We start from the raw sequence: 27,377 nt of genomic DNA, 5'->3' as shown, positions 1-27,377 counted from the left end.
TTTGATATTGTTATACTCTTGTGAATTCATGAATGGTTTTTACTAGATTACTTGTAGTTTTTCATGTTGTGTCTGTAATTTTTTGTAATGACTTGGTGCTGCCTATCTTGGCCAGGACGCTCTTGAAAAAGAGATTTTAAATCTCAATGAGCCCTTCCTGGTTAAATAAAGGTTAAATAAAATAAATAAATAAAATATTGCAATATGTTAGACATCCTTGTGTAATTTTTTTTATTTTTCTCTTTTATTGTATTTTACTTGTTTTATCTTTTATTGTGTTGTTTTTACTGTAAATGTGTTGCGTTTTAAAATGCACTTTAAAAATCCTTTGATTGTATTTGTTTTCATTTGCACACATTTGTCAAACTTCCCTTCACTCCTATATACTAGGCAGTGTTGTCCTTACCTTCTTCTCTAGGATATGTAGCTGTTCCTTGTAGAAGGCAGCCAGGTGTTGCAGTTCAGCCTCTTTCTTTTCCAGCTGCTTGGCCTGAAAAGGACAGAGAGACGTTATTAAACACGGTGGATGGACTTCAGTGAAGGTGGCTCCTCTAAAACAGCTGATGAGTTTCTGGCAGATTCAACAGAATTTGTAAAGACCTTGGTTTCGTTTATTGTATTTCTAGAACAGAACTTTAAGCTGTCACTGAAAAGTGCTTAAGACATCATCTCAATCATCACTGTTATCAATGCCACAAATGTATGTATCGCAATGGGAAGAAGTATGAGGTTGTACTATTATACTACAGGTGGTTCTGGTAGGGCTAGGAATTAGTTCAGGTCTAGGATAAGGGTTAAGGTTAGTGAATAGTTAGTTTAATAGTTTGTTGACAGTATGTTGAACATAATATAAACCATCTATGGGGAAATATCCAAATAAAGTGTTAGCCTATACTACTACACTATTGAGAGTAGGTCTGACCTCTTCTGCACTGGAGTGGCTGTGTGTGTGTGACTGCGACTACTGCGTGAGTGCCTGTCTGCGTAGACTCTGCTTCCTGATACATCGTAACATCGTAGCAGCAAACAGCAGCAGCAGCAGGTTAGGAAGTGTAGGCCCTCAAGCTTTAGAGCCCACTGTGCCAAAGCTGTAGCTGAAACTGAGGCTGAGACCAACTTGACTGTGAGGCGGCTGAGACCACAGCCTGGCAATGGCTTGGCAGCATGCAAAATAACAAGAAGAAATGTCAAAGCTTGTAGCGCCTCACTTAAAGCTCCCCTGACATACACTGTATAGATGACATAACATGTTCTAAAGACTGACATAAGTTCAGTTATAGGAAGTCATAGCTACCAGCGTTACATTATATACAATATCCTTTCCTAATACACAGTATCGGATGTAGGCAAATAAGCAGTCCACTATCCAACTGCTTGCTTTTTATTAATAATAATAATAATAATAATAATAATAATATGCCATTTAGCAGACGCTTTTATCCAAAGCGACTTAAAGTCATGCGTGCATACATTTTTTTGTGTATGGGTGGTCCCGGGGATCGAACCCACTACCTTGGCGTTACAAGCGCCGTGCTCTACCAGCTGAGCTACAGAGGACCATATATTATTATTTATTATTATTATTATTATTCCAAACTGTAGCTATGTCAGATGACACTGCTAGCAATTGTCGTTCTAGATTTGATGAGTTCAGCTATTGAATTGCATTGCTGAAATATAATTAATGTCAAGAGAGCTTTAAGTGAAGTGATACCGTTTAGTCAGACAAACAGGCAAGCCCATGAGGCGATGGAAAGATGTAGCAGAGCTGCGGAGAGAGAGAAGAAATGGTCAATGAACATAAGTTAAGGCCTACGAAGCATTATAAGGCATTATAAGCATAGCATAGGCAGCATAATGGCTATATGAAGATGTCATTATAACTTTCTATGAGCAATCTGTTTTATGCACCTGTATGGTCTCTTATAAGTAGCCATGAGTGTTATTAATTCTTATAGCAAGTCTTATAATGCATTATAAGGTGATAAAAGGCAGTATAAGCTCATTGATATCCCATTACAAACACAGAAAGTGTCCTTTACAAGCTGTCAGTATCTAAATCATGGCTTGTCTAAATCCACAAAGGCTGGGCATTCATACAGTAAGAACAGGACTTTGTCTAGGATCCATGTTCCAAAATAGGAGTAACAAGACAAAACAATATCATCGCATGGGTATGGCCCTTCTTCTGCCAAATCATGCTGAGAAGGGAATTAGTCTTATTCAAATGACACAATAGAAGTGGAGTAGACAAGACCAGGTTGAGGCAAGAGACGTGAGGTACACAGAGGAAGATGCTCATTCAACTGTCCAAGGGGATACAGATTGTGTGTGTTTGTTCTGCTTTAGTGTGTGTGCAGTCTGCACATTTTCATGTAATGACGAAATGTTGACTGATGTTGGTTGCTGTATGTGCAATATGGTGTGATGACATTTCCCTTTGGCATCTTCTCTTTACAAGTTCAGAACAGCGCACGCACACATGCACACGCACACACACACACACACACCTCTACATTACATCCAAAGTAATCTTATCCAAACAGGTACGGTACACAAACACACACAAACACACACATCCCACCCCCTACATACAGTACCAGTCAAAAGTTTGGACACACCTACTCATTCCAGGGTTTTTCTTTATTTTTACTATTTTCTACATTGTGGAATAATAGTGAAGACATCAAAACTATGAAATAACACACATGGAATCATGTAGTAACCAAAAAAGTATTAAACAAATCAAAATATATTTTATATTTGAGATTCTTCAAAGTAGCCACCCTTTGCCTTGATGACAGCTTTGCACACTCTTGGCATTCTCTCAACCAGTTTCATGAGGTAGTTACCTGGAATGCATTTCAATTAAGAGGTGTGACTTCTTAATGCATTTGAGCCAATCAGTTGTGTTGTGACAAGGTAGGGGTGGTATACAGAAGATAGCCCTATTTGGTAAAGTCATATTATGGCAAGAACAGCTCAAATAAGCAAAGAGAAATGACAGTCCATCATTACTTTAAGACATGAAGGTCAGTCAATACGGAACATTTCAAGACCTTTGAACGTTTCTTCAAGTGCAGTCGCAAAAACCATCAAGCGCTATGATGAAACTGGCTCTCATGAGGACCGCCACATGAAAGGAAGACCCAGAGTTACCTCTGCTGCAGAGGATAAGTTCATTAGAGTTACCAGCCTCTGAAATTGCAGCCCAAATAAATACTTCACAGAGTTCAAGTAACAGACACATCTCAACATCAACTGTTCAGAGGAGACTGCGTGAATCAGGCCTTCATGGTCAAATTGCTGCAAAGAAACCACTCCTATAGGACAAGAATAAGAAGAAGAGACTTGCTTGGGCCAAGAAACACGAGTCCCTCAGGAGACTGAAAAGATTTGGCATGGGTCCTCAGATCCTCAAAAAATTCTACAGCTGCACCATCGAGAGCATCCTGACTGGTTGCATCGCCGCCTGGTATGGCAACTGCTTGGCCACCGACCGCAAGGCACTACAGAGGGTAGTGCGTACGGCCCAGTACATCACTGGGGCCAAGCTTCCTGCCATCCAGGACCTCTATACCAGGCGGTGTCAGAGGAAGGCCCTCAAAATTGTCAAAGACTCCAGCCACCCTAGTCATAGACTGTTCTCCCTGCTACCGCACGGCAAGCGGTACCGGAGTGCCAAGTCTAGGTCCAAAAGACTTCTCAACAGCTTCTACCCCCAAGCCATAAGACTCCTGAACAGCTAATCATGGCTACCCGGACTATTTGCACTGCCCCCCCACCCCATCCTTTTTACGCCGCTGCTACTCTGTTAATTATTTATGCATAGTCACTTTAACTCTACCCACATGTACATATTACTTCAACTATCTCAACTAGCCGGTGCCCCCGCACATTGACTCTGCACCGGTACCCCCCTGTATATATAGCCTCCCTACAGTTATTTTATTTTACTTCTGCTCTTTTTTTCTCAACACTTTTTTTGTTGTTGTTTTATTTTTACTTTTTTTGTTAAAAATAAATGCACTGTTGGTTAAGGGCTGTAAGTAAGCATTTCACTGTAATGTCTGCACCTGTTGTATTCGGCGCATGTGACCAATAGAATTTGATTTGATTTGATTTGATAGACCGGTGGAAATCTGTCCTTTGGTCTGATGAGTCCAAATTCGAGATTTTTGGTTCCAACCACCGTGTCTTTGTGGGACGCAGAGTAGGTGAACGGATGATCTCCACATGTGTGGTTCCCACCGTGAAGCATGGAGGACGAGGTGTGATGGTGCTTTGCTGGTGACACTGTCGGTGATTTATTTAGAATTCAAAGCACACTTAACCAGCATGTCTACCACAGCATTCTGCAGCGATACGCCATCATCTGGTTTGGGCTTAGTGGGACTATCATTTTTTTTTCAACAGGACAATGACCCAACACACCTCCAAGATGTGTAAGGGCTATTTGACCAAGAAGGAGAGTGATGGAGTGCTGCATCAGATGACCTGGCCTCCACAATCACCCGACCTCAACCCAATTGAGATGGTTTGGGATGAGTGCTCAGCATATGTTGGAACTCCTTCAAGACTGTTGGAAAAGCATTCCTCATGAAGCTGGTTGAGAGAATGCCATGAGTGTGCAAAGCTGTCATCAAGGCAAAGGGTGGCTACTTTGAAGGATCTAATATATTTAAAAATAATGTTTTCTTTAACACTTTTTTTGGGCACTACATGATTCCATATGTGTTATTTCATAGTTTTGTTGTCTTCACTATTATTCTACAATGTAAAAAATTGTAAAAATAAAGAAAAACCCTTGGATGAGTGGGTGTGTCCAAACTTTTGACTTGTACTGTACACGCCTACATTACATCCAATGTAATCACCCCCCCCCCCACACACACACAAACACACACCCCTCCCCCTTTTCTCTCTCTTCTTCTCCAGCTGCTGTCTGTTGTGAGTGAGGCTGGTGGTGGTGGAGGAGGGGGGGGGAAGAATCACCTCAGCCCAGCAGCAGCAGATGATGTGCAATTTTCTAGCTGAATACCTCCCAAAGTGTTGTTGGTGACGAGGAGGCGGCGGGTGGGATGGGGTGGGGTGGGGAGGAGGCATGCTCAGAGCCTTGCTTTAATGCACAATGAAAACATGACATTTGAATGGAGGGAGAGGAAAGTAAGATTAACAGCGAGCAGCCGCTCCTGCTTACCCAAGCATCCACTTCTGCTGGCTGGGAGAGAGAGAGAGGGAAGGCAGGGGGATGAGGGAAAGAGAGGAGGGTGGAGAGAAGTGAGGAGTTGAGAGAGAGTGAGACAGAGAAGGAGAATAAGGAGAGAGAGAGAGAGAGGGGGGGGGGGGGAGTAGGGTGAGAGACAGTGGATAGAGAGAAAGAGATCGGAGAGAGAAAGACAAACAGAAAGAAAAGGGGGAGAGAAGCAGAACACACGAGGTTAGTGCAGTGATTAATCGAGTCGGGCTGCTATAGCAGACAACGCTGGGAGCTGCACTCAGCTAGCTGGGCGTTCGCCTGCCATGAAACCAAACAGGGTTAAACACGAGCGCCATGCCATAGCTCATGATTAAGGAGACAGTACAGAGATGAGAGGAGGCCAGAGGGAGAAGAAGGGGGGTTAATAAATAGAAAGACCATCGTGTAATCTCACAAAGACCATTCTTCACCGGACAAAGCTCACGTGAGGCTAATTATTACGTCTCGATGTACATAATGAGTGCTGATCGAGACACACGGATGATGAACTGAGATTGAAGAGGAGATGAGGTTAGCGCAGAAGAGGAACTGGAAAGGTCAGGGGAGGGTAGGAAGTTAAAGTGTTTACAGGAAGGAAGGGGTTGTAGGTTAGGACGTACCGTGGTCTGGCTTTGTTACACTATATGTTGGGGTACAACAACTACACCACTCCCTTGCTCTGAATTTCATCTGCTGGTTACATCATATACATGCTTATAAGGCATTTCTGACCACTTTAAATACAAGTTCAATATTGTCGTCCACATTTAAGACTCTGACTGCTCCTGCTCCGTAACTGCACCCACTAGTGGCGCAGCACATTTTCGTTCAGCCCAGCGCTAACAACGCTGATCCAGCTTATCAACTAATGTCCAAGCTCTTCATTCGTTGAGTCTAGTCAGTCTAGTGCCAAACTGGAACAAAAAAGTACAGTCCTGGGAGTCCTATAGAAGAAGCAATTAGAAAACACTGAATAGCACTCCACCACTGGACCCAGGGTCATAGAAGTAAATGAAGTAGAATAGCAGGATGGCCATATACTGTACCCAGGGTCATAGAAGTAAATGAAGTAGAATAGCAGGATGGCCATATACTGTACCCAGGGTCATAGAAGTAAATGAAGTAGAATAGCAGGATAGGCTAATATAATATGGCCACGGCCCATAAAAAGTCCCATTGAGCTAAATGAGGTGAGCTCACAGAGGCTTGCGGTGTGAAGCGTTTACAGCCCATACCATCTGTTTCTGTTTGAACCTCCCCTCTCTTTAGAACACTCATAGAGGCTGCGTCCCAATTGGCACCCTATTCCCTATATAGTGCACAGGTCTCTAGTCAAAAGTAGTGCACTATTTGGGTAATAGGGTGCCATTTGGGATGCAGCCAGCGTGTTAGGGGCTTGGAAGAATAAGGGGTTAGTTGACACACACGCACACACACATAGACCAACTTAAGGGTCTGAATTTACACTCCATCAAGCTCCATAAATGGTCTGTAAATTGTCTGATGGCTATTCAGCAAATAAATGTTTCTGTCCATTGGTTCCCCTAGCCCAGGGTTCCCCTAGGGACAAGCAGTCAACCCAAACCTTACATCTTACCCATGCAAGTTCAACCACTTCTTCTCAACATATGCTCTAAGACAAATGCTCCCAAGCATAATCATTGTTGAGTTACATACACAAATGAGTGAGTGAGTGTGTGTGTGTGTGTGTGTGTGTGTGTGTGTGTGTGTGTGTGTGTGTGTGTATTGTTTCCTCAAATAATTTTGATCAAACACACACACAGACCTCATTATAGTTAAACTCAGGCTAACTGTCTGGGCACACCACAGCCACACCCCTGTGCCCATCAGATAGGCTAGACGAGGTGTTTTTCCATTGGGCTAGAGTGGCTGTTCACAGCCTGCTGCCACCCCTGGTAGATAACACAACCCCACCCCCTGCCAAACCAAGGGAGTTTCAACCGTAATCTAAGCGTGGCACAAACCGTTGCCAACCTGGTGCATCTGGTGACCCGAGAGGCAGTACCATAGCAAACAGATAAGCTAGTTAGCTCGTATTCAATATCCCAAATGTAATGGGAACTGAGAGAATGGAAGAGTGTGTGTGTGTGTGTGTGTGTGTGTGTGTGTGTGTGTGTGTGTGTGTGTGTGTGTGTGTGTGTGTGTGTGTGTGTGTGTGTGTGTGTGTGTGTGTGACCATGCGGACGAGACCTTTGGGTCTCATACACACCGACTCGCATGGAGAGAAACGCTTCCTAGGAAATCAATTATGCAAATGAAGAATTATGCAAATAGAACATTTGAATAAAATCTGTGCATTTGGGGAGGAGGGTTTTGGCGTCGTTTGGTAGTCGGTGTTGGTGTCCAAACTGGAGAGAGAGAAGGGGAGATATACAGATACAGAGAGAGAGAAAGTGAGAGAGAGGAGGAGAGATACACAGATACAGAGAAAGTGAGAGAGAGCGGGAGAGATATACAGATACAGAGAGAGAGAAAGTGAGAGATGGGGAGAGTTATACAGATACAGAGAGAGAGAAAGTGAGAGATGGGGAGAGTTATACAGATACAGAGAGAGAGAAAGTGTGAGATGGGGAGAGTTATACAGATACAGAGAGAGAGAAAGTGAGAGATGGGGAGAGTTATACAGATACAGAGAGAGAGAAAGTGAGAGATGGGGAGAGTTATACAGATACAGAGAGAGAGAAAGTGAGAGAGGGGGGAGAGTAATACAGATACAGAGAGAGAGAAAGTGAGAGATGGGGAGAGTTATACAGATACAGAGAGAAAGTGAGAGATGGGGAGAGTTATACAGATACAGAGAGAGAGAAAGTGAGAGAGGGGGGAGAGTAATACAGATACAGAGAGAGAGAAAGTGAGAGATGGGGAGAGTTATACAGATACAGAGAGAGAGAAAGTGAGAGATGGGGAGAGTTATACAGATACAGAGAGAGAGAAAGTGTGAGATGGGGAGAGTTATACAGATACAGAGAGAGAGAAAGTGAGAGATGGGGAGAGTAATACAGATACAGAGAGAGAGAAAGTGAGAGATGGGGAGAGTTATACAGATACAGAGAGAGAGAAAGTGAGAGAGAGGGGAGAGTAATACAGATACAGAGAGAGAGAAAGTGAGAGAGAGGGGAGAGATATACAGATACAGAGAGAGAGAAAGTGAGAGAGAGGGGAGAGATATACAGATACAGAGAGAGAGAAAGTGAGAGAGAGGGGGGAGAGATATACAGATACAGAGAGAGAGAAAGTGAGAGAGAGGTGGAGATGAAGAGAGAAAGTGACAGGGGTCGACACAGTAAGCCAAAAATAAATCCAATCAAATTTTATTTGTCAAATGCGCCAAATACAACAGGTGTAGACCTTACAGTGAAATGCTTACTTACAAGACCTAACCAACAATGCAGTTTTAAGAAAATAGAGTTAAGAAAATATTTACTAAATAAACAAAAGTAAAAAACTTTAAGAGCAACAATAAAATAACAATAACGAGGATATATACAGTGAGGGAAAAAAGTATTTGATCGATCCCCTGATGATTTTGTACGTTTGCCCACTGACAAATAAATGATCGGTCTATAAATTTAATGGTAGGTTTATTTGAACACTGAGAGACAGAATAACAACAACAAAAAACAGAAAAACGCATGTCAAAAATGTTATAAATTGATTTGCATTTTAATGAGGGAAATAAGTATTTGACCCCCTCTCAATCAGAAAGATTTCTGGCTCCCAGGTGTCTTTTATACAGGTAACGAGCTGAGATTAGGAGCACACTCTTAAAGGGAGTGTTCCTAATCTCAGTTTGTTACCTGTATAAAAGACACCTGTCCCCATAAGCAATCAATCAATCAGATTCCAAACTCTCCACCATGGCCAAGACCAAAGAGCTCTCCAAGGATGTCAGGGACAAGATTGTAGACCTAAACAAGGCTGGAATGGGCTACAAGACCATCGCCAAGCAGCTTGGTGAGAAGGTGATGCAATTATTCGCAAATGGAAGAAACACAAAAGAACTGTCAATCTCCCTCGGCCTGGGGCTTCATGCAAGATCTCACCTCATGGAGTTGCAATGATCATGAGAACGGTGAGGAATCAGCCCAGAACTACACAGGAGGATCTTGTCAATGATCTCAAGGCAGCTGGGACCATAGTCACCAAGAAAACAATTGGTAACACACTACGCCGTGAAGGACTGAAATCCTGCAGTGCCCGCAAGGTCCCCCTGCTCAAGAAAGCACATATACAGGGCCGTCTGAAGTTTGCCAATGAACATCTAAATGATTCAGAGGAGAACTGGGTGAAAGTGTTGTGGTCAGATGAGACCAAAATCGAGCTCTTTGGCATCAACTCAACTCGCCGTGTTTGGAGGAGGAGGAATGCTGCCTATGACCCCAAGAACACCATCCCCACCGTCAAACATGGAGGTGGAAGCATTATGCTTTGGGGGTGTTTTTCTGCTAAGGGGACAGGACAACTTCACTGCATCAAAGGGACGATGGACGGGGCCATGTATCGTCAAATCCTGGGTAAGAACCTCCTTCCTTCAGCCAGGGCATTGAAAATGGGTCGTGGATGGGTATTCCAGCATGACAATGACCCAAAACATACGGCCAAGGCAACAAAGGAGTGGCTCATGAAGAAGCACATTAAGGTCCTGGAGTGGCCTAGCCAGTCTCCAGACTTTAATCCCATAGAAAATCTGTGGAGGGAACTGAAAGTTCGAGTTGCCAAACGTCAGCCTCGAAACCTTAATGACTTGGAGAAGATCTGCAAAGAGGAGTGGAACAAAATCCCTCCTGAAATGTGTGCAAACCTGGTGGCCAACTACAAGAAACGTCTGACCTCTGTGATTGCCAACAAGGGTTTTGCCACCAAGTACTATGTCATGTTTTGCAGAGGGGTCAAATACTTATTTCCCTCATTAAAATGCAAATCAATTTATAACATTTTTGACATGCGTTTTTCTGGATTTTTTTGTTGTTATTCTGTCTCTCACTGTTCAAATAAACCTACCATTAAAATTATAGACTGATCATGTCTTTGTCAGCGGGCAAACGTACAAAATCAGCAGGGGATCAAATACTCCCTCATTGTACAGGGGGTACCGGTACCGAGTTAAATGTGCAGGGGTACAGGTTAGTCAAGGTAATTTGTACATGTAGGTAGGGGTAAAGTGACTATGCATAGATAATAAACAGCGAGTAGCAGCAGCATAAAAAAAAAAGGGGGGTGGGGGGGGGGGGGGGGTTGCTATTTGATTAATTGAGGGGTAGAAGCTGTTAAGGAGCCTTTTGGACCTGGACTTGTGCTCCGGTACCGCTTGCCGTGTGGTAGCAGAGAGAACAGTCTATGACTTGGGTGGCTGGAGTCTTTGGCAATTTTTAGGGCCTTCCTCTGACATGCAGTTAACCCTTTTCTCAGTCTTCTCCTTTTCAGTCTCAAACACACTCATACACCTTCTCTGAATGGACCAGGCACTGTCTTGATCTGTGCTTCCAAACACTCACACGCACGCACGCACACACACTGGCATTACAGGCGTAAATTAGTTAGTCTGTTTGCTCATTAAATGTGTGTACTCCTCACATAGCTCAGGGATGCTAAATGAATTATCACTTTATCAGCCTGCTTATCCTAAGTGCAGACTGGTGGAATAATAAGGAGAGAGAGAGAGCGAGAGAGAGAGGGGGGGGGGAGAGGGAGGGGGGTTGAGAGAGAGAGAGGGACAACAACAACAACACAATTAGACCCAACCAAATAATGAGAAAACAAAAAAGAGAATTATTTGACACATTGGAAAGAATTAACAACAAAACAGAGCAAACTAGAATGCTATTTGGCTCTAAACAGAGAGTACACAGTGGCAGAATACCTGACCACTGTGACTGACCCAAACTTAAGGAAAGCTTTGACTATGTATGCGAGCCAGGCCTAATCGCCCAACATCAGTGTCCGACCTCACTAATGCTCTTGTGGCTGAATGGAAGCAAGTCCCCGCACCAATGTTCCAACATCTAGTGGAAAGCCTTCCCAGAAGAGTGGAGGCTGTTATAGCAGCAGAGAGGGGACCAACTCACTATTAATGCCCATGATTTTGGAATGAGATGTTTGTCGAGTACGTGTCCACATACTTATGGTCATGTAGTGTATATCAGAAAACAGTTTTGATTCAATTGGGACCTAATATTGCTGTATCCAGGGTTGGCCAACCCTTCGCCTGGAGAGCTACAGAATGTGCAGGATTTTGCTCCATCCCTGCTCTGATTCAGCAATCAAGTTCCTGATGAGCAGTTGATTAGTAGAATCAAGTGCATTACAACAGGGCTGGAACAAAAGCCGTCACTGCCATGAAGAGGAGCAAATACACTGAAACACATTTTGATTTTGACAATTCAAAAACCTTGCCATCATACCCTCTCTCTGTCCCCATTTGATCACTATAACCATTATCTCCTAACCTAAATCCACTGGAACACACACTGTCCGACAATCAAACGGGACCGTTCTAAACGCCCCTTCTCTTCCCACTGCCTCATTAAATCTGGGAATCATTTTGATCTGAGCTAACATTATTCCGATCCACACCTACTCACTTGCCCTTTGAGCCGCCAGGATTACAGCCAGACGTCCCTCTTGCGAGCCGCAGCGGGGATAAAAATCTCCTCAGCCCGTGTGGTCGACTCGTCAGCAATTGCCAGAGGCTGGCATCGGTAGGGAAGGTGGAGGGGATGGAGGGGATGGAGGGGGAGAGCTGAGAGAATGGAGCTTAACGGCTTTAACATGCACAAAAGATGTCAAGTCTGGTGATTACATAGACTGATAAGGGCCGGGTAGATCTGGAGCCTCGCGTTGCTTTTCTCTTCTCTTCTCCTCGCAGTGTAGGTTCCCCTTGGAGAGGAGAGCTTACAGGGGTGTTTGACGGTGTGTGTGTGTGTGTGTGTGTGTGTGTGGGTCAGGACTCAAATCATGGGACTGCACTCAATAGGTTAATCACCCAATTCCAAATCAAACCCTAGCCCCAGACCTATAAAGGATTTCATAGGTAATAGCTCAACACACCGATCTAGCTCTCCTCCCCTCTCTCTTCCACTCTCTATTTTTTACAACGTGTCTCTCTCTCTCTTTCAGTCTCTCCCATTCCCACTAACGAGCTGCCTTTCCATCCTGCTCAAGCACGGAGCCATTGCTTGCTAGCGGTATTCCAAAGACGCAGCTAACAAGGAGCGCTAGCAGGCAACGACCATAGCCGTGCAGCAGCCCCTGAGAAATCGTAATATATACAGTGGGGAAAAAAAGTATTTAGTCAGCCACCAATTGTGCAAGTTCTCCCACTTAAAAAGATGAGAGAGGCCTGTAATTTTTATCATAGGTACACGTCAACTATGACAGACAAATTGAGATTTTTTTTTCCAGAAAATCACATTGTAGGATTTGTAATGAATTTATTTGCAAATTATGGTGGAAAATAAGTATTTGGTCACCTACAAATAAGCAAGATTTCTGGCTCTCACAGACCTGTAACTTCTTCTTTAAGAGGCTCCTCTGTCATCCACTCGTTACCTGTATTAATGGCACCTGTTTGAACTTGTTATCAGTATAAAAGACACCTGTCCACAACCTCAAACAGTCACACTCCAAATTCCACTATGGCCAAGACCAAAGAGCTGTCAAAGGACACCAGAAATAAAATTGTAGACCTGCACCAGGCTGGGAAGACTGAATCTGCAATAGGTAAGCAGCTTGGTTTGAAGAAATCAACTGTGGGAGCAATTATTAGGAAATGGAAGACATACAAGACCACTGATAATCTCCCTCGATCTGGGGCTCCACGCAAGATCTCACCCCGTGGGGTCAAAATTATCACAAGAACGGTGAGCAAAAATCCCAGAACCACACGGGGGGACCTAGTGAATGACCTGCAGAGAGCTGGGACCAAAGTAACAAAGCCTACCATCAGTGTAAAGGAAAGAATGAATGGGGCCATGTATCGTGAGATTTTGAGTGAAAACCTCCTTCCATCAGCAAGGGCATTGAAGATGAAACGTGGCTGGGTCTTTCAGCATGACAATGATCCCAAACACACCGCCCGGGCAACGAAGGAGTGGCTTCGTAAGAAGCATTTCAAGGTCCTGGAGTGGCCTAGCCAGTCTCCAGATCTCAACCCCATAGAAAATCTTTGGAGGGAGTTGAAAGTCCGTGTTGCCCAACGACAGCCCCAAAACATCACTGCACTAGAGGAGATCTGCATGGAGGAATGGGCCAAAATACCAGCAACAGTGTGTGAAAACCTTGTCAAGACTTACAGAAAACGTTTGACCTGTGTCATTGCCAACAAAGGGTATATAACAAAGTATTGAGAAACTTTTGTTATTGACCAAATACTTATTTTCCACCATAATTTGCTAATAAATTCATTAAAAATCCTACAATGTGATCTTCTTGATTTTTTTTTCTCATTTTGTCTGTCATAGTTGACGTGTACCTATGATGAAAATTACAGGCCTCTCTCATCTTTTTAAGTGGGAGAACTTGCACAATTGGTGGCTGACTAAATACTTTTTTTCCCCCACTGTATATTTTTCTCACAAAACTTGTACACTGGGCCTTTACTAGTCCTGTATTAGCGGGCCTATATAGACTTCTGTAGCACAGCAAAAAAGTATCCGGGTGAACAGAGGAGTTGTCCATGGTGCTGTCATTCAGGGTCCTTTATTTACCCGGTTCATAATGAGCACGGGACCATTGCATTTTGGCTTCTGCTCAGATGGATGAAGCCAGCGGGGAACACATGCAGCACACAGACGCCACCGGCTACAGACCTACCACAGATCTTACTTGCAGTGGTGTAGTGCTATACGGAAATGACGTCATCATTTCCTCAATCAAAGTTTGCACCGGCAGATGTAGCCTATTGAATAGCCTTTCATGGCTCTCCAACCCTGTTCCTGGAGTTCTACCGTCCTGTACGTTTTCAGTCCGACCCCAGTTGTAACTAACCCGATTAATTATTACAATCAGGTATGCTAGATTAGGGTTGGAATGAAAACCTACAGGATGACAGCTCTCCAGGAACAGGGTTGGAGAGCCCTGTTATAGAATATGCATAAAATGCTTCCTCCAATTGCAACGTTTGCCCATGCCCACACATATTGTCTCAATAAAATGTTATATTTTGAATACCCTCAAACACCAAGTTAGGCATACTTAATTTATTTGTCGCCCCCCCCTCACGAAAACAATCACAGCACCTCCGATTGAATTAATTCATTATCATATCATCTGCACAATCTCCTAGAACCTCTCATTTCAATATCACCTTCTAAACTACAGTCACAACAATTCTACCATCTGCTTCACAACCGCTGCTTTTAGTCTTCCGACAACGTCCCTCGGTTTTCAGCGCGGTAAGCAGGTGTTTTCACTCTAAATGAGGGTTTTTTGTTCTGGTGGCACTGCACACTGGCAGATGACGCCTGGTCATTGACGGCAGAGACAAAGACAGGAGCTATTAAGTGGGTGAAGGAATTTCCATAATTTCAAATCTGGTTGTTTTAGGGGGGTGTTTATTGGACTATATTCAGCACTTTGCGTGAGTATTAAATGTGATTGCAGTATGTTTGATGTGCCTTTTGCCCTACAGTCTGGTCTACACTTTAAATGTTGTTGTAGGTTGGTTACAAAGGGCTGATGACACCAAAAACCACCAAACAAAGCTAAATTCTTTGTGGCATAGAGAGGACAGAGCTATTTGAGGGAGCCTGCCACGCCTACATAAAGATTAAGGTAGGGAAATCCCTGGTGGTTGTAATGTGGATGGTAAGGTGGAGACTGGAGAGATGACGTAGTCATAACTGGTCAGTTCCCCAGCCTGCAGCAGCAGGGTGTCTGAGTTAACATGCAGAGCGTGAGCTACTGATAGATGCCAGCCAGGATGTGTGTCTGTGTGTGTTTTTCCCAGCCTTGACTTTAATGAATGTTGGGCCTTTCATGCAGGCTTTCATCATCGTTCTTTTGGACAGTGTCAGAAGCACTGCAGCGGCTCATCTTTCCCCGTCCTTTTCACACACACGCACACACACAGGAGAGAGGTGGGGGGAATATAAAATTAAGTCTGGTCAGCGTACAGCACATGTTGCTGTGCTGGGCATGGATCAGTTCTGGTATATATCCTGGATATGGGAAATAAGATCTACTACTGCCATCTAGTGGTGAAGATAGGCACGTTTCTGCTTTTTAGCAGCACCGCAGATATCGAGATTAGCGAGATGCAAGACTTCACTCTCACACAGTCGCACACAGTATCCGCGCATGCACACGGGTTCGCTTCACACTGTTAGAGCGTGATAGCCACGGGACAAAAACAGCGGAGAAGTTGAGCCTCGCGCTTCAACACTCTTAGTTGTTGCTGTTTACTTCCTGCATCTCCGTGATATCGTTGAGTCTACCTTTAACTGTGGGTCTTCCTCATATTAGGGACTACTTGAGAAAATATACTTTCATATGGATTCTGGATGGTTGTGTACAGGAATGATGTGACATGCACCTCCAGACAAACACACAGATAGACACACAGACAGACAAACAGAGAGACAGACAAACACCTATAACACAGTTATAGAAAACCTGTCAGCACCAACTAGCTTTTCAAACACTTCATGACTCCAAATGTCTTTGAAGCAGATGGTTATTCCTGTATGTGTGAGCTCAGAATGTATTCCCCCATTCTGGGGTGTGTGTGTGTGTGTGTGTGTGTGTGTGTGTGTGTGTGTGTGTGTGTGTGTGTGTGTGTGTGTGTGTGTGTGTGTGTGTGTGTGTGTGTGTGTGTGTGTGTGTGTGTGTGTGTGTGTGTGTGTGTGTGTGTGTGTGTGTGTGTGTGTGTGTAGTAATAGGAACGAAAGCAGGTGTTAATAAAAGAAAAGAGCGGTGGAGGAATCAGCAGGTTTTATGCTAATGTGCTTTGTTGTCTATTCTAAAAGTACACTCCTGAGGTTAATATAGTTAAAATGAGAGGAGACCTGCTATGTCTCCTTCTCTTCCCCTCAGTCTCTTCCTTTCTCTCTCTTCTCCTCTCCCCCTCTCTCAAGTGCACTCCAGAAGTTAGTACAGTTACAATGAGAGGAGACCAGCATTTGAATATAGGAGGATGTTGTTATAGTGTAGAATTATACACTAAGGGGATCAGATGAGACAAACTTTGAGATACAAAATATGAAATGCAACTTTATTGTCCATATGTTAGAGCGAACAACGGAAATGTGTCTTCTGCTCCGTTCTCAACCTCCCCCAGAAAGCACACATCACACATACAGTTGAGGCGAGCACAGGGTCAAGCTGCGCCCCTGGATGGAGTGCAACTTGAGGAAAGACAGCGATGAGCAGAGGCATATAGTAAAAACGGATATGGATTATGGATTTCTCGCTCTTTCTCACACACTCTCGCCCTCACACACACACACACACACAAACATACACACAATCCAAACCAACAAGTTGTAAACACAGAGCAGTTGTGATTGGTGAGGAAAAGGTCAGAGAAGGCTAGGATGTAACACTGTTCAGAAATACTGCAATATTCCATGGAGCAAGAGGCATGCTGTCAAAATCACTCCCATTACCCATTTAGTCCTATGTGTGTGTGTTGGGTCTGTGTCTGAGAGGAAGCAGGCATGTGAGAATAAAGAGAGACAAAGTGAGAGCGAGAGAGAGAGAGAGAGAGAGAGAGAGAGAGAGAGAGAGAGAGAGAGAGAGAGAGAGAGAGAGAGGAGAGAGAAAGAGAGAGAGAGGAGAGAGAGAGAGAGAGAGAGAGAGAGAGAGAGAGACAGAGGAAGGGATACATCAAGCTAGGAAGAGGACAGCGAAACAGGAAGAGGAATAGCAGTTATGTCAACACTACTATCTTCAGGGCATGCTCTCTCTCACTACTGATCAAACTCTGAACACAGCAATGGCTAAAACAACACCTGGTGTGTCAAACTAGGCATGCACAGACAGACTCACACACACCAAAATATTGCAGTTTTGATCTGTCTGACAGCAGGTTCACACCTGTCAAAGAGCCCAACGGTCAAAAGAAACTAGCTAAAAGTGATTTTCTGTTCTTTCATGTCTGTGGTTGAAAACAATGCAAAGGTTGGTGTTTATCCTCTCCAAACGCACACGGACAAACAGTATCAATTTGTCATTAAAATAAAAAAAGAACAAATACAAAAGGCAATCACGGAGAAAATCATTAAGCTTGGTGGCCAAAGCAATGAAAACCCAACCAGATACATAAGTTTCAATATTCAATAAAGCCACCTCAGTAAAAAACAAAAGCAAGGAAACAAATCAACTGGGAGAGTGGGGAGTAAAACAGACAACCAGAGTGTGAGTCAGTGCACTCAAGAACTGTAGTGTCCGCTGAATTTAGCTGCTTCTTGACTGAGCAATCAAACCCACATGCGTTTGTGCACGTGCTTGCACGCACGCACAAATATCAATTTCCTTCACCTTCATACAATACAGTGTTTCATCAGAAATATGCTTAGTTGGGATGGAAAAAACATGTAAACTAAGTAGGACTAGTTTACCAGACGAGCTAAATGCGAGCCTACCAGACGAGCTAAATGCCTCCAATGCTCGGTTCGAGGCAAGCAACACTGAACCATGCATGAGAGCACCAGCTGTTCCGGACAACTGTGTGATCACGCTCTCCATAGCCGATGTGAGTAAGACCTTTAAACAGGTTAACATTCACAAGGCCGCAGGGCCAGACGGACCAGCTGGCAAGTGTCTTCACTGACATTTTCAACCTCTCCCTGATCCAGTCTGTAATACCTACTATGTTTCAAGCAGACCACCATAGTCACTGTGCCCAAGAACGCCAAGGTAATGATCGCCCAGTAGCACTCACACCTGTAGCCATGAAATGCTTTGAACTGGATCCTGGACATCCTGACGGGCCACCCCCAGGTGGTGAGGGTAGGCAACAACACATCCGCCACTGACCCTCAACACTGCCCCTCAGGGGTGCGTGCTTAGTCCCCTCCTGTACTCCCTGTTCACCTACGACTGCGTGGCCACGCATGACTCCAACACCATCATTAAGTTTACTGACGGTGGTGGTATGCCTGATCACCGAGGCCAATGAGACAGCCTATAGGGAGTTCAGAGACTTGGCAGTGTGGTGCCAAGACAACAACCTCTCCATCAACATCAGCAAGACAAAGGATCTGATCGTGGACTACAGAAAATGGAGGGCCGAGCACGCCCCCATTCACATCAATAGGACTGCAATGGAGCAGGTCGAAAGCCTCAAGTTCCTCTGTGTCCACATCACTGAGGATCTATCATGGTCCACACACACCAACACAGTCGTGAAGAGGGCACGACAATGCCCCTTTTCCCTCAGTAGGCTGAAAGGATTTGGCAAAAAGTTATACAGTTGCACCATTGAGAGCATCTTGACTGGCTGCATCACCGCTTGGTATGGCAACTGCTTGGCATCCGACCATAAGGCGCTACAGAGGGTAGTGTGTACGGCCCAGTACATCACTGGGGCCGAGCTCCCTGCTATCCAGGACCAGAGGAAGGCCCTAAAAATTGTCTAAAGACTCCAGCCACCCGTCATAGACTGTTCTTTCTGCTACCGCCAGCAAGTGGTACCTAAGTCTGGACCCAACAGGACCCTGAACAGCTTCTACCCCCAACACATAAGACTTCTAAATAGTTAGTTAAATAGTTAACCAAATAGCTACCCGGACTATCTGCAAGTTATCGTTACCCATTGAGTATTTATTTTTACGTGTTATTACTTTTCTATTATTTCTCTATTTTCTTTCTCTCTACATTGTTGGGAAGGGCCCGTAAGTAAGCATTTCACTGTAAGTCTACACCTGTTGTTAACGAATCATTTGACGAATAACATTTAATTTGATTTGAGTCTATTGTGGTCAAGGTACAGTACATCACATAGGCCATGCTGTTTAATTTTCTAACCAGCAGAGCGCACTGTACACTAACAGAAAATGTTTATCTGAAAGAGGGCTATTGCTAATCAATTACCAGCCCAAAGCTCTTTTCTACCTCGCTTTGCTAATACTCAGTACTCATTATGATGTAATTGTGCCATTTCCCTTGACATGAAAGGTGACATACTCAGGTATTAGACACCATTATAGCATTTCTAGGACAGCAAAGGGCACTAACTCAGATAATACTCACACATTTTATTAGGACATACTTATGTCATTCATTTCTATGATAACTGAGTGCTAACTATGTGGAACTGAGGTAGGGAAGAGCTTTAGTTCAATACCAAATAGACCCCTAAGCCCTACACCAGGGGTGTCAAACTCATTTCATGGAGGGCCGAGTGTCTGCAGGTTTTAGTTTTTTCCTTTCAATTAAGACCTAGACAACCAGGTGAGGGGAGTTCCTTACTAACTAGTGACCTTACTTCATCAATCAAGTACAAGCGAGGAGTGAAAACCTGCAGAAACTCGTCCCTCCATGGAATGAGTTTGACACATGTGCCCTACTGTAGAGGTCTTCACGGGTCCAAAAAGTTGGACCTGTTCCGAAATGGACCTGGGGCTTTCCCACCCAGACCCGATATATATAAATAAATTTTTAAAATATAGAGACCTGTTTTGAACGGACGCGAGGACAACGCGCGTTCCATATAGACCAGGTCGGATCTAGACCCAGTCTGATCCAATCCGAGTGAGGGAAGCAGCAGAAAAGTCATTTTTTAAGCTACTTTATTAATAGGAGAGCAAGAGGAGGGAGAGAGGTGCCGCTCTAGCAGGCGGGGAGGGGCCGTACTGTGAGAGGGAGCAAGAGACAGCAACCAACCAAGCCGACTCGCGCTCTAGTAGACTAATAGCTGCCATAGCTAGGTTATTTATCATCAAATATGATTACGTAGTACCCGTCTTGACTGCATCAAACCGGGAGAAGCTAGTTAAGTTAGCAAACGTTAGCTAGCTAGGCTAACTGAGGCTGCAGTGCATGTGATTTCTAATCCTACAGTTACAAATAACAACAACTCCACTCAGAATATTAAGTAGCAGCCTACCTGATGGCTCTTGGTTGTTGTAGCCTATCCTTCTCCTTTAACTTTTCAAATCAAATCAAATGTTATTTGTCACATACGCTGAATACAACAGGTGTAGATCTTACAGTGAAATTCTTACTTACAAGCCCTTAACCAACAATGCAATTTTTAGAAAGAAACCAAAAGAAAATCACAAAAAAATATAAAATAATAGGAAATAAAGTAACAAATAATTAAAGAGCAGCAGTAAAAATAACAATAGCCAGGCTATATACAGGGGTACCGGTACCGAGTCAATGTGAGGGGGCACCGGTTAGTCGAGGTAGTTGGGGTAATATGTACATGTAGGTAGAGTTATTAAAGTGACTATGCATAGATAATAAACATAGAGTAGCAGCAGCGTAAAAGAGGGGTGGGGGGGCAATGCAAATAGTCTGGGTAGCCATTTGATTACATATTCAGGAGTCTTATGGCTTGGGGGTAGAAGCTGTTTAGAAGGTTTTGTCGTGCCCTCTTCACGACTGTCTTGGTGTGCTTGGACCATGTTAGTTTGTTGGTGATGTGGACACCAAGGAACTTGAAGCTCTCAACCTGCTCCACTACAGCCCCGTCGATGAGAATGGGGGAGTGCTCGTGTAACAGTGTTGCTTCCGTCCCTCTCCTCGCCCCTACCTGGGCTTGAACCAGGGACCCTCTGCGCACATCGACAACAGTCACCCTCGAAGCACCGTTACCCGTCGCTCCACAAAAGTTGCGGCCCTTGCAGAGCAAGGGAAACAACTACTTCAAGGTCTCAGAGCTACTAGTGCGCACCGCTAACTAGCTAGCCATTTCACACCGGTTACACTCGGTCCTCTTCTTTTTCGTGTAGTCCACAATCATCTCCTTTGTCTTGATCACGTTGAGGGAGAGGTTGTTGTCCTGGCACCACACGGCCAGGTCTCTGACCACCTCCCTATAGGCTGTCTCGTCGTTGTCGGTGATCAGGCCTACGACTGTTGTGTCATTGGCAAACTTAATGAAGGTGTTGGAGTCATCCCTGGCCATGCAGTCATGAGTGAACAGGGAGTACAGGAGGGAACTGAGCACGCACCCCTGAGGGGCCCCCGTGTTGAGGATCAGCGTGGCGGATATGTTGTTACCTACCCTTACCACCTGGGGGTGGCCCGTCAGGAAGTCCAGGATCCAGTTGCAGAGGGAAGTGTTTAGTCCCAGGGTCCTTAGCTTAGTGATGAGCTTTGAGGGCACTATGGTGTTGAACGCTGAGCTGTGGTCAATGAATAGCATTCTCCCATAGGTGTTCCTTTACTCCAGGTGTGAAAGGGCAGTGTGGAACGCAATAGAGATTGCATCATCTGTGGATCTGTTGGGGCGATATGTAAATTGGAGTGGGTCTAGGGTTTCTGGGATAATGGTGTTGATGTGAGCCATGACCAGCCTTTCAAAGCACTTTATGGCTACAGACGTGAGTGCTACGGGGCGGTAGTCATTTAGGCAGGTTACCTTAGTGTTCTTGGGCACAGGGACTATGGTGGTCTGCTTGAAACATCTTGGTATTACAGACTCAGACAGGGAGAGGTTGAAAATGTCAGTGAAGACACTTGCCAGTTGGTCAGCGCATGCTCGGAGTACACATCCTGGTAATCCGTCTGGCCCTGCGGCCTTGTGAATGTTGACCTGTTTAAAGGTCTTACTCACATCGGCTACGGAGAGCGTGATCACACAGCTGATGCTCTCATGCATGTTTCAGTGTTACTTGCCTCGAAGCGAGCATAGAAGTAATTTAGCTCGTCTGGTAGGCTCGTGTCACTGGGCAGCTCGCGGCTGTGCTTCCCTTTGTAGTCTGTAATAGTTTGCAAGCCCTGCCACATCCGACGAGCGTCGGAGCCGGTGTAGTACAATTCGATCTTAGTTCTATATTGACGCTTTGCCTGTTTGATGGTTCGTTTGAGGGCATAGCGGGATTTCTTATAAGCTTCCGGGTTAGAGTCCCGCTCCTTGAAAGCAGCAGTTTTACCCTTTAGCTCAGTGCCGATGTAGCCTGTAATCCATGGCTTCTGGTTGGGGTATGTACGTACAGTCACTGTGGGGATGACGTCATAGATGCACTTATTGATGAAGCCAGTGACTGATGTGGTGTACTCCTCAATGCCATCGGAAGAATCCCGGAACATGTTCCAGTCTGTGCTAGCAAAACAGTCCTGTAGCTTAGTATCTGCTTCATCTGACCACTTTTTTATTGACCGAGTCACTGGTGCGTCCTGCTTTAGTTTTTGCTTCTAAGCAGGAATCAGGAGGATAGAATTATGGTCAGACTTTCCAAATGGAGGGCGAAAGAGAGCTTTGTACGCGTTTCTGTGTGTGGAGTAAAGGTGGTCTAGAGTTTTTTTTCCCCTCTGGTTGCACATTTAACATGCTTGTAGAAATTAGGTAAAACGGATTTAAGTTTCCCTGCATTAAAGTCCACGGCCACTAGTAGTGCCGCCTCTGGATGAGCGTTTTCCTGTTTGCTTATACATACAGTTTATTGAGATCGGTCTTAGTGCCAGCATCGGTTTGTGGTGGTAAATAGACTGCTATGAAGAATATAGATGAAAACTCTCTTGGTAGATAGTGTGGTCTACAGCTTATCATGAGATACTCTACCTCAGGCGAGCAAAACCTTGAGATTCCTTAGATATCGTGCACCAGCTGTTTTTTACAAATATACATAGACTGCCACCCCTTGTCTTATCGGAGGCTGCTGTTCTATCCTGCCGATACTGTGTATAACCCGCCAGCTGTATGTTATTCATGTCATCGTTCAGCCACGACTCTGTGAAACATAAGATATTACAGTTTTTAATGTCCCGTTGGTAGGATATTCGTGCCTGTAGTTCGTCCATTTTATTATCAAGCGATTGTAAGTTGGCCAATAGTATCGATGGCAAAGGCAGATTAGCAATCGTCACCGGCTCCTTACCAAGCACCCCGATCTCCTTCCGCGATATCTCCCTTTCTTTCTACTGTGAATGACGGGGATGAGGGCCCTGTCAGGTGTCTGGAGCAAATCCCTCTCGTCCGACACATAAAATAAAACAATGTTGTCCAGTTCAAGGTGAGTAATCACTGTTCTGATGTCCAGAAGCTCTTTTCGGTCATAAGAGACGGTAGCAGCAACATTATGTACAAAATAAGTTACAATCAATGCGAAAAAACACACAAAATAGCACGGTTGGTTAAGAGTCCATAAAACGGCAGCTATCCCCTCCGGCGCCATCACTACATTTAGTTACGTCATTTTAATTCCATTGATTAGATATCTCCTAACATCTGCCACACACGGAGCGAGGCTCTATGACTGTAGCCTATTGCCACTTTGATGACTCATGTTTGGCAAACAACAAGCTACACGCACCACTCTGGTGAAAAGCAAGACCAGCAGCATAATTTATCAAATTTCTCTTTCTCTCTACTGCTGCAGTCGTGTTGGATCTGTACGGGCCCTTCCAGACAAATCAGTTAAAATTACACATACGTGACAATCATATCAGATCCAACCCATACCCGTGACATTATTTGGAATTCTGGATCGGGTCTCGTGTAGGGGCGGCAGGTAGATTAGTGGTTAAGAGCATTGTGCCAGTAACCGAAAGGTCGCTGGTTCTAATCCCCGAGCAGACTAGGTGAAAAATCTGTCAATGTGCCCTTGAGCAAGGTACTTAACCCTAATTGCTCCTGTAAGTCGCTCTGGATAAGAGCGTCTGCTAAATGACTAAAATGTAAATGTGTATTCGGGTACAGGTGGATCCGTGAAGACCTCTACCCTACGCTGTATGCACTAGTGGAGATCTAAGAGGAATTGATTATTATGAAATGTCCACCTAGCCTATCAAAAGGCAAGGTGGAGCTATTACCATTTTGCTTATACCAATCAAATCCTCTTAGATCTCCACAAGTGCATCGAGCGTAGGGGTCCATTTAGGATTGGGCCCTAGAGGGCAGCAGAGAGGAGCCAAATGACTCACCAGTTGTTTGGCCTTCATCAGCCCCTCGTGGGTCTTGCCCTTCTCTAGGAGCACGGCGGGGTTCAGGTCATCGTGGGCCTCCCCTTTCCTCCCTGCTGTGGCTGCTGCTGCCTCTCTCTCCCTTTGGGCCAGTCGAAACAGTTGCTCCTGCACCTGGGCCTGCTCCCTCTCAAACCTACACACAGGACATATGATGAACATGAGACACACTAAATATCACAGCCAACCTATAATGCAGGGGTGGCCAACCCTCTTTGTGGGGAGATACTGTGTATGCAGGCTTTTGCTCCAGCCCTAATACACCTGGCTACTAATCAGCTGCTCATTGGGATCTTGATTAGCTGAATCAGGCAGGATAGAGCAGGGCTGGAGAAAAAACCTGCATTCCTAGTCAGCCACCCCTGGTTGGCCACCCCTGCCATAGGAAGACAAATGGACTGCAGTTTAATCTCGGCCATGGCAACCGGCCCAGGGTGTCACAGAGGTGGCTCATGAGAAGTCAAACTAAACTGAGACGCTAGTTAGCCTAGCATATAGCATGACATAGACATGAGCCGTTAGCATCCCAACCATATAGTGAGCCATTGCTGTTGACATGGCCTACTGCCACTCTGCTGGCAGTAAATAAGAGCAACATGAGGTGTCGACAGCTCTCTTAGCCTACACATTCCTTCTCAGAATTACATGTCTGGCTAGTGTCCAGTTCTATACATTATATAGCTTGAAAGGTATTACGATCAACCTAAGGATATCACAGACCGTCAATTTGATTAGTAAATCCCCCGGGGGTGCCCCATGAATGGTCCTCCAGGAATGGATTGAGTGACACTGCACTAAGGTGTCAAATCCTAACTTAAGATAGGCATACACATGCAACAGTTGTATTGATATCAGTCAATACATGATTTATGCAAAGGTTTGAGCAACATACATTATTCTAATCAGGTGCGTTACTAGACTGGAAGAAAATTCTGCACACCCAGGAATGGAGTTGGAGACCTCTGGTGTAAAGTGTATACTAGTGGCAGTTTAACTCACTTTCTCCGCAGCTCCTCCTGTGCCTCAGCAGCAGTGGGGCCAGGTCTTGGATCTGTAATACATCCAGCCATTGAATAATAAACGGTCCATTATATCCATTTCCCAATTCCATGATAATCACTTACAAAAGACAGTCGGCTAACATAACAATACACATTTACTATTACTGTAGTCTATGATAAAATCTCCAAAGTGGTTCTAAATCATTGTTACAAACATGTATTTCCCTGGGACCAAAAGGCCTACTTTATCTCCTAAATCGCAATTCAGTTGAGCATTTAGGTTGCTGCGCTCTTCCATACCTGGTGCAGGTTTGTGGCTGCCAGGCTGGGGTGGCGGTGGATTGACGCTGTCTGTTCCCTGCGAATCTCGCATCCGCTGGAGAAGCTCCCCTGAGAGCTGTGAATTGCGTAATAGTAGGTTACATTGTGCAAAACAGGTCAGACGGACATTCAAAGCAATGGGTGCTTACACCAAGAACTAAGTGTAAAAAAATATAGGCTAATAGCCAAATTATTATTTCAAAGTTTGTTACCACTTTAAAGTGTATTTTTTGGATTGTAATTACTCCTGAACAGTATTTGGGCCAATAACTATTGTCACAGCATTGTTAGCCTGCACTTACAACAATAGACTAACCCTTACCCAAACTAAAGTATAGCAATGAGTAGCCAAAGCTTTATACGTTATAAGACTGTATTACAGAGATAATTACTCAGTAATAAGAGTACCATAAGTGTGACCCAAGTTATTTAAACAAGTTGATTTGGGCACATGTATTGTATAATGTAAGAAGATAGTGGGGTTGACAATAACTTGCTGCCCTAGTCCAAATAACATTTATTTTTCATAACTTTATGTAGGGCAACTTCAAAAAATTGCCAATGACTTCCTTAATAAGTGATAGTTGTAACATTGTCATATTGTGACAGTGTCTTGTTACAATGTATCCAAATGTATCGTCTGCTCTAGGCCTACATGGCTACATTGACGTTCCATCTGCACGTGATGTGGGAATATTCCACTTGCTCAAAGCTACACCTGTAATATTATAAGCCATAGCCTAATATATTTGAGATATAAATTGTGTTTGTCAAAAAGATGTGGTCTAAGGATATTATTGCAGTAGCCTAGAACGAGTCCATTACGGTTGCATATTCTCTGTAGCCTACATTTGGCCGATAGTGTACCGTCCTGTCCAGACAACGACGCATAGCGGGCTGGGGGGGAACCGTGACCGAATTCACTTGAGGACATGGCATTACATTAGAATGCGGGTCTGTTACTTTCATTTTCTTAATAATACACAACCATTGGCGTTCTATACTGCCTACTACACTTACTAGAGCTACGGTAATGCAACCAAAAGTCACGGATATATATACACTAAATATAGCCTATTAGGCCTATATTGCATTTAATTTCTCTGTCGCCATGTCAAATTATTTGAACTTGGCAGTGAAAGTCGCCGTTTTCCAAGCAGTCGCTTACTTACCTTAACTCCTTGAATTACTGTGACCTTCTCTTCTTCATCCAGGCCGAATGACACTTTTCTTCTCGTACTTTCACTGCCTCCCATGGTCAATGGTCGGCTTGTATTCACCTGTATTAAAAAGACCGCTGCCCTACACTAGGATATTTGACAAGTCTACGATAATGTGATAGTGACACTAGCCGCCACAGCGCGTCGCGGACAAAATTCTCAAAGAAAGGTCACTTTCCAGGATGGCCAGTATTCTCAACGCGTATAGGTGGATAAAATAATCGGACTCCAATTACATGTTATCTTGTATCATAGGCGACCATAAGTCGGCTGGGAACTGTAGTTCTGTAGTCAACCCCCTGTCGCCCAAAAATCAAGTTCTCCAAACGTCGTGTAGGCCTATGTTTGTACAATAAATATTATGGTTAGGCAAAACATGTAATGCCATACATTCTACGCTTTGGCCAATACAAGTCACATGAAACACTGCGTGCCATGCATCCCGAAAAATTGTGACTAGACGAAACGTTTACATTTGCAGTACCACAAGAACCCACCAAGAGG

At 44.4% G+C, this 27,377-nt stretch overlaps 1 protein-coding gene across 1 annotated transcript; it reads right to left on the bottom strand.

Moving 5' to 3' along the window:
- Positions 1-406: 406 nt before the first annotated feature.
- Positions 407-27,057, bottom strand: LOC311117515 (MICOS complex subunit mic25-like; the record flags this gene model as incomplete). The annotated part of the gene is made up of 5 exons (XM_084192436.1): positions 26,826-27,057; positions 25,633-25,729; positions 25,331-25,382; positions 24,293-24,467; positions 407-490 (listed from the first exon to the last, which is right to left on the bottom strand). Coding segments are annotated over exons 1-5 (492 nt in total), but the record flags the coding sequence as incomplete, so codon positions are not given.
- Between the last annotated feature and the right edge of the window lie 320 nt (positions 27,058-27,377).

This window comes from Coregonus lavaretus, assembly GCF_964263955.1.
Source record: "Coregonus lavaretus genome assembly, contig: HAP1_SCAFFOLD_3737, whole genome shotgun sequence".
Lineage (NCBI taxonomy): Eukaryota > Metazoa > Chordata > Actinopteri > Salmoniformes > Salmonidae > Coregonus > Coregonus lavaretus.
Note: the sequence above shows the minus strand (reverse complement) of the source record. Positions and strands in the feature narration are given on the sequence as shown.